Below are 12,466 nucleotides of genomic sequence, written 5' to 3'. Positions count from 1 at the left end.
TCCCGGGGAACTTTCCTTAACCTTGCCCTCCCCTCGCCGGCTGGTGGTGGTAGCTGCTCTTTCGTATCGAGATAAAGATGCTAATATAATAAGTGACTTTGAAATTGGTTAGCAGATTAAGTTACTTTGTTTCGAACCCGGGGAGCCACAAGAACGTTCAAGGGTTTCTATACAGCTGCCCTGTGCCGGATGATGTCCGTAATGCTCGGCAATGGTGAGCAGAATAAAAGCTCACAATGTTTGAGCAGGACGTTCAGCTCTGCTGGCAACTGACCACTGGTTTTCCCTCGGTGGGGATTTTCGTTTGATGCCACCCGCCTGTGCAAGCATGATGGTGTTTGTATACGTTTCTCTTCACAGTCTGTCGTAAACGGTAATCTTCTTCGCTCAGTTCAAGCAGCACAAACTGGTCCTTTATGTTTTCGTGTGGTCGGACTTCTTGGCTTGCACTTTGCCCACCACTATCGGTAAACATCAACGAATTAGCTAACTAACATTCTAGTTGAAATTCTGATACTTGGAACGGAAGGAACTTGAAAGATATGTTGATATCATTCACTGAAAGGCTGTAATAAATTACTCGTAAGAATTGCTCTGTTTTCCTTTGTTTTGCCACACATAAAACTGATGATTGGTTCCAACTAAACCAAGTCTAATTAAGATAGATTGTTGGACGAACTTCTCACACCAAACGTCACAATCAATTGCTCTCGAAGCCTTACAAAATCAGTTCAAAAACACATAGCAACTTTAAACTGGAAAAGTACTTTTGAGCCAGGAGCTTCATGTATCGACCTTCACGTTGAAAAACTCAACTTGCAAATGGGCAATGCATCTTGTTCCCGGAAAGCCCATCGTACATTGATGGATTGTTCTTTCCATTCGTCTTTTGTTCAACGGAACTGACCGATGGAACCTCTACGCAAAATTTGGACACCGCTCACTAACGCAAAGACAAAAAAGGTCAGCTAGCAGCGATGATAAATGGTTCATAGGAGAGCACACATCGTGATTTGAACATGAAAAATACATATAAACGTTGCTATTGTATTTCAGATTCACATAAATTTCTGTTACACCGCGCTTGCATGCACTGCTGATTGATAGTTGCTGACTTGTATGACAAGTGTTCTGAATGTTAACATTTTAGTAAGTGAGAGAAACAAACATTAAAAATTGCACAACATTTTATGCAATGATCTGTGTTCCTCTCGCGAAATATCCCATTGCTATTCTAACTTACTAAAAATCACTAGGCGTCTCCATCACACTGTCTGTCGCTTGATTTTTTTTTCGTGCATATTAACGTATGTTATTTTGTGCATATTTTTTTCAGTTAAAGTATGTTGTTGCATGAATACGAAATTCAAATACTAAAATTAAAGTTCATGTTTCACCGAAGTGCATTCATTCTAAGATTCTCAATGTGTCCACCGCCATAACCCGAAAAAGGAAAGCATAAAGCAAGGAAACCATCCGTCATCCGGGAAAGCAACCCGTCCATGCGTCCATCGATATAAAAAAAATGTACATTTTTGTTGTACGTTGACTGCCTCATCATGCCACTCGCAAAAGCAGTGCTCCATGTGGAGTAGGTGCACAAACGTACTGAGCTAAACTTTTTTGCAGAAACGAGAAGTAGTAAAAACACACGAAGAGCAATGTGTCAAACAGACAGCAGGATTAGAGGTTCGCTGGCAGTACGGTGTTCCGTAACATCAGCATCCATATATGACCTGCATGTTCAACAGAGTGCAGTGTTTCACAGTCGCATATAAGCGACCAGGTCAACACTTGCTTAGTCGCGGGCGCTGTCCCTTCATTCAAAACCACTTTTTGATGTTTCGGGTTTGCTTCGGTGCCATTGCCACGAGTTCTATGTCAGTCGTGCTAGGCCAAAAGAACACATTTGTTTAAACAAAGCTAAGCCAAGCTTACGATGTAGGACAATTCTTCGTATGTTTTTTTGGTTTTGTTTTCCGTTATTAGAGAAGAGATATTGAACTCCGTAGGAAAATAAATCCTACATTTATTAAGTAAATTTATTAGATATTTTTATTTAAAAAGATTCTATGAAATTGCTTTAAGCTATCTTTAGTTAGCAAATATATCCGTGAACGATGTATATTTACTATGAAACAGTTATTATTGAATCATTTAGACCTTATTCAATTTGATTGGGCATACGACAATCAATCGCTTAATCAATAAACTACACTCAAACCAACATAAAAAACATCAACCGCTCACGACGGTCATTTTCGTTTATATCCAACACAAGCTCTGCTTGACAATTTGCTACGAAAGCTAGATAGCGATTGAAACGGAAACCATTGTCGCGCTGCGAAATGGGTAGGATGTGTGCAAATAATTGCCCCAAAGTGGTGTTTCAGATACGATCGGGTGCGAAAGCGGAAACGATAGCGACGCTACCACTTCGTGCCCAAACACCAAAACGCTCCGAGGGAATGTGATGTGCTTCCTCCTCCGACCAGCTTCTCTAGTGGGTCAATGATTTCGCCAAGAAACCACCCCAGCTCCATTATCGCTGAGCCTGTGCTGCGAGCGACGCCGGTGGACGCAGATGGAGAATGTGGCGCAAAGCGCAGCACGGGCAAAACACTAATAGAAACAGCTTGCTTCATCAGAAAGACGTTTATCCACCGTTATCTTGCATCCTCGCAAGCTCGCTCGCACACGAACGACGAGCAGCAGCCCTCGAGCGAAGGACCGATAATGGACCGATCGAAAGCGAAGAGACCCAATTTCGGTTCCGGAGCAAAGAGGATTAAATCCTAAACTTGTTGTGAAGTTGCGCTCGTCGTGTCCGTAGTATTGACGACGTTTCGTTTCGCTTCGAGACAGAAATTGCCCGGCTCTCAATTGAATCCCTTCAATGTTGCTCCGGCTCTGCTGAATGTATCGGGTTGGATCGCACTTTAGATAATTGAATCAGACGGGCCCCCCCCCACCCCGCATCCTCCTTGATAGCATTTTGATGGAATGCTGAAAAAGGGTAGAGATGAAGCTGTGGAAACCGATTTTGTGGCATGGATACGTGTCTCATTTATGGGGTGAATTTATTTACCTTTGATTGTCCAGCGAGCAGTTGAATGGGAAAAGGGTTTGGACACTTTTACAAAAGGCAGATAGAGTGTAATTTCGTTTCGATGTTTTATTTATTTTTACAAGCGAATTGTTACCCCACGACGCATAATGTTTCGTGTTAATTTGTTTTTTTAACACCGATAAATATGGCATACACGACAAAGTGCTTACATTATGGGTAAAATATGAAACAAATACCATTTGAAAATGACGTCAAGAAATATAAAATGCCACAATGAGTGTAATAATTGCAATGAGAAATGAGCGTACGATACACAATTCAACATTAAATATAAAACCATAATCTCAAAGAGTCATCCTCTTAGTATAGCCCGCAATGCTCCTGCAGTGTGCTAATATTAATTCCAACCACACGAATTAAGTGCCTTGTTAAATCGACTCCTGCTCAGATCCTCGGCTGATCCTGCTGAACGTATGTTTATCGATCGATTGTGTTACCAGAGAACCCAGCGCGACATGCTTTCACAAAACCCTTGTGCCGTTTGGATCGTCGTACATGTTGCGCTCGAGACGTACACGTACGATTGGAAATGACGATGACGGCGTAGCTCGATGGGAGAACTTTTACCAGCCTTTCTGCCTGCGCTATGCCACACACAACCCGTTCCACCGTCTTCCTATCGGCTCTATTGTGCTCCACATCTTTCACTCGCCTTTACCACTCCCTCGGGACACACACACACACACATACGCAAGGATAACAATGGGTGTCCAACATGTACATAAGCAAGTGGCACCAAACCGAGCAGGAATCCGAAAGAGGAGCACAGGCACTGCACACGAGAACATGGTGCGTAAAATGGGATGCGAAGTCAAGTGGCAGAATCGATTTCGCGTCCTGAAGCACTGGTAAGCGTTGTGATGCATCATTGATTGCATTTGCTTGCAGCGTAGCTCCCTCCATCTATGGCTCTTTCTCTCTTGCTCAACTCGAGCATCCGCATCAAATCGATTCTTTCAGCCCGGTTCCACACACTCACACACAGATACTCCATGCGGTCACGAAACCGCAAGCAAAACCGTACAGCCGAGCGAACGGGTGCCTTCCTCCCAGCTGTGGTATCATCGATGGGGTACACATCCCAACAAATCGAATCCTTTCACTGTCCACAACGCTATTCCCGAGTGCTCTTGGCTGAAATCGTTGATGCATCCTGGCGCTAAATTACACACAAGCAACGCTGCCATACCCTTTTACCTCTCAACACTCTCTATCCCTCCTGCTGGAAGTGGAAGGAGACAAGTAGGAAGTGCCACGGTGAAGCTTTCCTCTCTGCCATCAGCATGGCGATGGAGTCTGCATATCTTGTTCTATTACCGCTCCGTCGAAGCTTTGGCAATCTTTTCACTATGCAGCTGCACCGTGGTCGGATGCGCCACAGCTTGGCAAGTCTTGTCCTCTTGTGCATCAGATACTAACTCTCTCTTCCTCTCTTCCTCTCTTCGCTCCCTTTCTTTCTCTCTTTTTCCCCAAACCTTCTAATGCTAATAAATATTTCAACGAGTGGAAAGGGCATCCTCGGGTTGCTGTGTATCCTTTTACATAGATATTATGACCGCTTCACATCCAATTGCCAGCGTTGCTACACGCCACCACCACAACAACGGTGAAAGATGGACATGTCCATTGGATGGAAGCGAGGGTGAAGGGTCTTGATTCCATGGTTGAACCATTACCCTGATGAAGATGAATCCAAAAATGATAGACCTTTGAAACGAAATTTCTCCAGTAATCGTCATCCGGCAGGGGAACCCTTTCCTTGGTGTGCGAAGATGTGTAAGGCCGGCTCGCGTTCAATGCTATTAAAAAAATGTGATGGGTTAGCCATGCAAATGCAAATAATTAGATCATAGATGTTCATTTGTAACTTATTTTAACCGATCGATGGAGCGAGCGAGTTATGTTGCAGAACGACTAGTAGCAGTTGCGAATTCCGAAATATCTCAACAAAGATTTTAATTCTCATTTTTGGTTTCCTTTTCGTCTGTCTTTTTACATCTGCCACTGGTTGATTGCATCAGAAGGCTCCAACAATGAATGACACTCTCTAAATAAATGCATTTGCGTACATGGTCGGGCCGATGCGTAGAACAGAGTGCGTCTATCGCCACTCCACATCTAATGGAAATCGAGTTCCAGGACCGGGGACCGGCACACTACCGGCGTATAAAAGAACTCGGAATCATCAGAGAACACTGGCGTTGCATCCGAAATTGTGGAAAGGATGCATTTCGGAGGGATTCACTTGCATTACAAGCATCTATCACACTCCCCTCTCCCTTGTCCAGAGGTTTTGGCGGCTGCGGCGCATGTTGAACTTCAATCAAAGTGTATTACCACGCGTTGTGTGCTCGGGGGGTGGGGCAATGCATGAGAACCTTGATATTGCGACTCGCGTCCGGGGAACATTGAAAAACGAGAGCAAACCAGAAGCGTTTGAGCGCATGGCGAGGCATGTCTGTGATCGAGATGTACTCTCCAACCAAATACGATGCAACACATACACAAGGGATGTTGTCCATCAACCCTAGGACAGTGGTACGTCGCACCGAGCTGTCTACCGAGACACACACACACACACACCGAGGCCCACGACCCACCAACAGTCAATTCTGTTCGATAATCGATTACTGCAGGTGGACGTACGCAATCATACTCTCCAGCAGCCGCACGAAGGATGCGTCCATCGAATGGAGCAGCGCCGAGCCTTTGGCTACAGAGCCTATACACCACGGACAGGAACGCATCATCTCGCCGAGCCGAGTTTGAGAACGTGTCACCCCCGATGCAATAGCAAATTTCGAAACGGAACAAATGGCACCGGAACGGTCGAATGAAGTTAACCAACCAAACATTCCCGATCCACCATCAATACGCACAGCGGTTCGGTACAGCGTACGTAAACTTCATGTTTTAGGCATTTTCTGGAGCAATGGTGGTTCTGTGCAGTAGAGGTTGGTCTTCCGCATCGTCGACGTTGCCCGGGCAGACGGTGGGATGTGTGTCTGTATGTGAGTGTACAGTTTTAATTGGCTCTGGGTGGGCTTAATTTCATCGCAGGATCGATTGACAGACGGGCTGTGAAAGTGTATTACCATATCCTCCTCCGTAGCGACATTCGCGCGTACGTGTTACCATTAGATACTGCACAACCGTGGTTGGTGGTGGACCTGAAGGCTTTTGAATTTTCCATCCCGAAGATGGACCAGGGTAGCCAGCACACAGCAGGAGGGATGAAACACCCTTCAAAATTTATATTGCATCGATTGCAAATCAACAATTCTGCAGCCTCTGCAAAGCCCAGTTCGATCCCGTTGGTGGTGGTTTCTATCTGCAGCGGAAATGATTATCCATGAACACTTGTAGTTCTGCAAACTTTCCAACTACATACGCAAGTCCTATCAATTTCATTCACAAAGAACAGGCACAGTTGACGGGTGTTGGGCTACAAAACTTTGCAACATACTTCCGACTGCCAATGAAGTGCCTTTTTTTGTTGGGACCCAACAATACCAAAGGTACTTACAATCCTTTTTGCTGAGCTAAAGCTTCCCTCCCTCTCTCTCGCTCACCGCAAAACGGCAATCTTTTTCGTTGGAATTGGAACACGCAGCAGCAAAGGGCACAAAAATGTCTTGCGCCGGCCACTACCCCTATCAGCACAAAGCAAAAAAGGGCGTCTTAAAAATATTTCCTTTGGGGTGGTACAAACAAACACACAAAAAGAAGAAAAAAAAGCCTTACTCACAAGTAAGCAAACCCTCCAAAACCATGCTGGGTTGCCTTGGTAGTGTCAGGTCTTACCCGTCTCTTGCACCAGCTCCATACATCCCCCGCCGCTGCACAGGCTAAGGGAAGCAAATTGAAAACGATGAAAATATGCTGACTCCTGGGCCCGGGCACACCACACTACTGCCCGCCCATCGCCGATATGTCGCTTAGGTTTCAGATAACGTCGAAGAAGAAGAAAAAAGGATAGACACCGAACGGAGGGAAGTAAAAACTCACACACACCAACATACAAGGGAGAGAAACAGCAGGACCAGCACAGTTGGGAGAAGGAAGCCCGGAAGCGGGCGTGTTGGCAAAAGGAGTTATAAAAGATAACGTTTCCCCTTTCCCCTGTTTGCACTTCCCCTTCCTTGGGCGGTGGTTACAGCAGGCAAAAAGAATGTATCCTTCTTCCTTCTTGGTTCATTCCTGAAAATCGGGCTCCGGGTGGGGGTCACACCACCGTTAGACCCGCTTCGGATGGGTGTAACAATTTTCTGGGAACTCTCTCTCTCTCTCTCTCGTTTTTTTTGCCACCGATACCTTCCAAGATGAGGTTACCAATGGAACGTTTTTTTTCCTTTTTTGAACCTTTCTTCTTTTTGTGAACCTTCTCTGCAACCGTACGAAATGGTCGGTATTGAAACGAGAAAAAAAAACGTAAAAACTTTCAGCGGAGAAAACGGAGATACGTTTAACTTTACCCCCTCTTCCTCTGGTACTGTTTTTGGGGTGTGGAAGGGAGGACATTTCCACAAAGCATAAGCACTGGATAAGACTTTCGATCTCCACTGGGCTGGGACGGTGGTGCTGGTAGCGCGCGAGTTCAATGGCGAAGGAATGCCGAAGTTGGTGAACCGGAATTAGGATCCGAATCACAGAAAACGTCGAATTTCCGAAGCGGCACTACCGGGGAGGACAGCGAGTGGGAGTGTGAAGCAGATAAGCAAGGCGATTACTCCCCGGAATAGAAAAATGCGAAAGCATGCGCTGGAAAGAGACGCTGCACTGGGGGTCCAGAGCGACGCGGCGGACAACCATGGGTAACGGCGGCTATCCGTTTTTCCTACCATGGAAGCGATTATAGGTTTTATGATGTTGTTACTGCCTTCGCTAAACCTAACCTTTCTCCCTTATCAAGATAGGACCACAACGGAAGGACACCGATGAACAAGGGGAAGGGAGGCAGGATGTACCGGGGAATCACTGAAGAAGACCTCCTGCATCTGCCTTCTTCGCTGTTCTTCTGGGTGGGCTTTTTCCCATTTTTTGCCCTAACTTTACCTCCGACCGAGTTCAAACAAACGCTAAGGCGGGCATTCGTTTTCGTGCCGTTTCCGTTTCATTTCCCCGCTCTCACACACACACACACACACACAAAACCGAGGGTATTGAGCAGCAGTAGGGCGAGTTTGTTCGAAATGTTGACACCCACCGCACCACCACCACCAACTCCACACACCCGGGACGGACGGTCGGCAGGCTTTTCTGGGGTTTTGTTGCGGTGCGATCAAATCGGAAGCTCCGTCCCCCCTTTTTCAACCCAAAACTCCATCCTGGAGCTGCTAGTACACCACACTAAAGGGCGCACTTGCTGCTGGATAAAAGTGTAAAGGAAGCGGAAAATTATGTGCTGAAAACCTTGCTTGAAGCCGTTGCTCGAGCTACTTTCCTTCGCATTTCCGTGCGACGGTGGAAAAGCTAGCAGTGGAAAGACAACGACGCTGATGTTGATGATGATGATGATGCTTTTCGGTAGGGTATTGCAAGACCGGATAGAGGTTAAAGCCAACAGAATGAGCGCGGTGTAGCTGTGTGTTTGGTTGGCAGATAGCAATCAGTGATGGTGTCGCGGTGTGGCTGATGACTTCTGAAAAGCAAACCACCAAGACGCAAGGCCCTGGGGTTGGCGGGGTTACAAGTGGGAAGCTTTCTTGCGATGGAAAACATTTCGGTGGTTTTTGCAAAGATTGGAACGAAATACTCGGAGGGCGAAGTGAATTTAGATCTTATCAGTGGGAAGTAATGGGGATTCGCGGGTTTTCACGTTTTGGATTTCACTTTACTTTGTTGATGCGAACCTCGAAGATGAATGTACAATGTGGCAAAGAGAGCTTTCTTCGATTTCTTTTCAGCCAGAAAGTATGATTACGAAAGCTGAGAGGCAAACTGTTCTTCATGCAAGTCTGAGGTTGGGTAACTTAAAACATAGCAAAGAATGGCATATTTATATTATTGTTAGGTACATTTCGTTTGATTATTAGTATCAAAATTGCATACATTAGAATACATGTGCAGACAGAAATTGTAGAAGTAGTAGTAATAGCAGTAGAAGAGTTTTATTTTTGATATATGAATTTCCAATGCATTTTTTACATTTATGATGTTAGTATTTGAAGGGTTCACAATTTGCTTTCTTCATTAATTATTTTCTTTAAAGCAATTGCTAAATTGTTTTGCCCTTGGTAAGATATCGTTCTTATTACAAACACACGACCATTCAATTCGTTCCAATTCAATGATTTTGTAATTAAAAACGTGTTCATTTCTAGTCACCCTTACACACAACTCTAGCAACTTATCTTGAGGGCACACAAGAAGACAAAAAATAACAACAGCACTTTTCAAACATTCATCAACAACACCACTGTTTCAACCCTCAGGGCTGGACATTTCTCCAACGCACAACAAGCCCGTCAAAACACATAACCCATCCTACGCACCCATCTCCGCCGCTCTCTCCCACTCTCTCAAGTGGAAAAGATTCAAAATTCCTCCCCCCGGAGGAATGGAATGGAAAACTGACTGACGACACTAATGGGCCCGGAGCCAGTGCCGTCCTGGGTAAGGGGTGAACATAATCTTCGAGTGTTAAATGATCAAAGCGAAAGGAGATTCATTTACCGGTCCACTGTGTGCAAGGATTTTGTTTGGCTGCTGCTCTGGCTTGAAAAGGAACCACCGGCTCTTTTACTTCTACTGAATAGACAAGGAATCGCTTTCAACACCCGGTTGTGGTAGTGCCCGGAAAGCAGTAATTTTCTTCCCACTTCCCACACCCAACTCAAACCAACCCCTCAACCACTGGTGACAAAACTGGTAACGTCGCCAGTTAAGTTCGTTTGACTTTTTTGTGTTGTTTTGGTTTCCTTATCTTTCTGGTTGTATCTTTTTTTATCCTCCACACTAAAGCCACAGTCTCGTTTGCTAAAGTGTCTCTCGTCTCTTTCAAACAACTTTACCCGCCAGCGGTTGCAAGACTGGATGGATCGTCACTGCGCTCTCCATTTTCCAGCTGCTTCATCAGAGCGAGCGCGCGCCCCCGTGTTGTGTCGTGGGAATACTTAATGAATATAAATTCGTTTGAAATGTAATCAGAAAAGTAATTATCACGAAAACGGTGAGCAATGATGCTCGGACGGGTGAAAACGGGCGAAGGCGCATGCTGCACTCCACCACCCGCGCTGGAATCTTCTTAGCGTAAATTTGTCGAATAGGCAAAACATTTGCAAAGCCAGTTGCCGGGCCAGGGGGAATGCTAGGACGCGCTCTAGCCAGGTGATTCTAAGCGAAGCGGTAAAAGAAAAGAAACAACCTAAATCTTGATTAATGAACAACCAAAGTGAACTGGATAAGTTGCTGATGCTAAAAATATTCCTTCAATGTCGTCCGTTGCGGGGTTGCGGTTGAAAACACTGTGCACATCAGATGTTTGCGGTTTATACATTGCTAAGTGCATACTTGCACACACATTTAAGCTAAACGGTACGATCGTAAAAGATCTGGATCCACTTTTAAATGCGAAGAACTGGTGCCCAATTTTAAACCAATGTTTAGTAGAACAAACACAACAAAAATAACATTGCTTTAAGGTATTAGTTCATGCAATTTACGTAATTGATTCTATACTTACGCCCAGATATGAAGGGATGTATTTTGAAGAACTCACCTGGAAAGAAAGAAAAATATTAAATGTAAATAAATAATTTCAGTTTAATTACATTTATGTTCCAAACAGCAGCATTGAAATCCTCGAAAATGCTTTAATGGATTTCGTAAGCGCGATGTAATAACATAAGTTACAAGCATAAGCTTCTTAAACTATCCCAATGGTGTTGCATTGCCTGAGTCAATGACAATAGCTAAACAAGAGAAAATTCTAAAAGCGTCGTTCAGTTTAGAGAACAATACCATTTAAAATAACAAGCTAAACCGTTCATACAGGAAATAGAAGGATTATGTTCTGTATTTAATATAAATAAAAAAATCGATTGTCTTTGTTTGATCTTATTTACTACTATGCCTCCCCACCAAGGGAAAGCAATGGTACATCCAAGCAACTACGAAAAGGGACACAAAATCAGTTGCAGAGAAAGGCAAAAAAGTGAAGCGTAACGGAAACTTTCCAGTAAATCGCATACCGAAAGCGCACCAAACAAACACCAACCCAGCGCGGCAAGAGATTATGGATTTAAGGGTAGTGGTGAGTTAAACCCAAGGGTAGGGAGGGGAATGTGGTGGAGCAATTCAAAATTGGCAACTTCTGCAAAGAAATCTGACTCCAGTTTTCGCCTGCTGACCCCGGCACGCCCGCTGTGAGTGGCGGCAGGGGAATGGAGGATATGCCAGGGTGGTGGTTGGTAATGCGACGATAACGGAGGACGGCGAAAAGATGGTTGGAAATTTAATTTGTCTAGCAGTTTGCTAAAGTGCCTCCCCGCCCCCCTCCCTCCCCCTCCCTAGTTCCATTAAACATTGGGCGCTCGTTTGGCGGGTAAAAGGGGGAAGGGAGGAAAAGAGAAGAAGCTACGAAATCACTACGAAAATTCTTTCGAGAAAACTTTCCAAACAGCGCCAAAAAGGATTAGCAAGGGGACGCGGGAGTGATAAATTATTCTAGACCGGCGGCACGGCGAATCGTGCCAAGTGGTGATGACCTTTTTGCTGCTGTTTGGTTCCGCTCGAACACCCCAAAAGCGCTTGTTTTTGGGGGGAAAATGAAACAGGAAAGGTGCGCAAAGCAATACACACCCGAATGCACACAGAAATTTCTTTAAATAATAAATGCACATCTCAATAATCCGAACGGCAGAAGAATTGTGCAAGAATGACACAGAGAGCCAAATAATACATTGAGTCCTTTTAATTATTTTGCCATAATAATTGATAAATCATGCAGAATTTGTCCTTTCCACGCTTACAATAACTGCAACAGATTCTGCTGTTTCTTCAAAGGCAAATTCAAATTGTAATAGACAACGAAATTGCCATAATTAAATTCACTTATTGCTGATTTTTTTGATAAAATTACATGCGTACTTGATACAAGTATCAAGCACTGATATGATATACTAAAGTACTAAAGTACATAAAGTACGAGTAAACAAATGAATTAAATCCTAAAAGTAAATACATCAGCTCAGCCAAACCTGGTGTACGAATATTTACACTAGTGATGTGCTTCGTGAATCTTTCGTTGTGGTTCACTCATATGAATCTTCAGCGATGAGGGAATCAAATCTCGAATCGAAACTCCAAAGATTCATGAATCTGTAGAGATTTATT

The 12,466-nt window shown here is 44.5% G+C and overlaps 1 protein-coding gene across 30 annotated transcripts in view; it reads right to left on the bottom strand.

Moving 5' to 3' along the window:
- LOC1274122 (protein groucho) overlaps positions 1-12,466 on the bottom strand; it is a 187,686-nt gene that overhangs the window by 102,274 nt on the left and 72,946 nt on the right. For 14 of the 30 annotated variants that reach the window (XM_061648355.1, XM_061648357.1, XM_061648358.1 and 11 more), the window contains exon 3: positions 10,815-10,850. The exons of the other annotated variants lie outside the window; for them this stretch is intronic. In XM_061648355.1, the coding sequence (XP_061504339.1) occupies positions 10,815-10,850 (36 nt within the window). The remainder of the gene's footprint in view (positions 1-10,814; positions 10,851-12,466) is intronic. 30 annotated transcript variants of the gene reach the window in all.

The sequence above is a fragment of the Anopheles gambiae genome, chromosome 2 (genome assembly GCF_943734735.2).
Source record: "Anopheles gambiae chromosome 2, idAnoGambNW_F1_1, whole genome shotgun sequence".
Taxonomy (NCBI): domain Eukaryota; kingdom Metazoa; phylum Arthropoda; class Insecta; order Diptera; family Culicidae; genus Anopheles; species Anopheles gambiae.
This window is presented reverse-complemented; position numbering and strand designations above follow the sequence as displayed.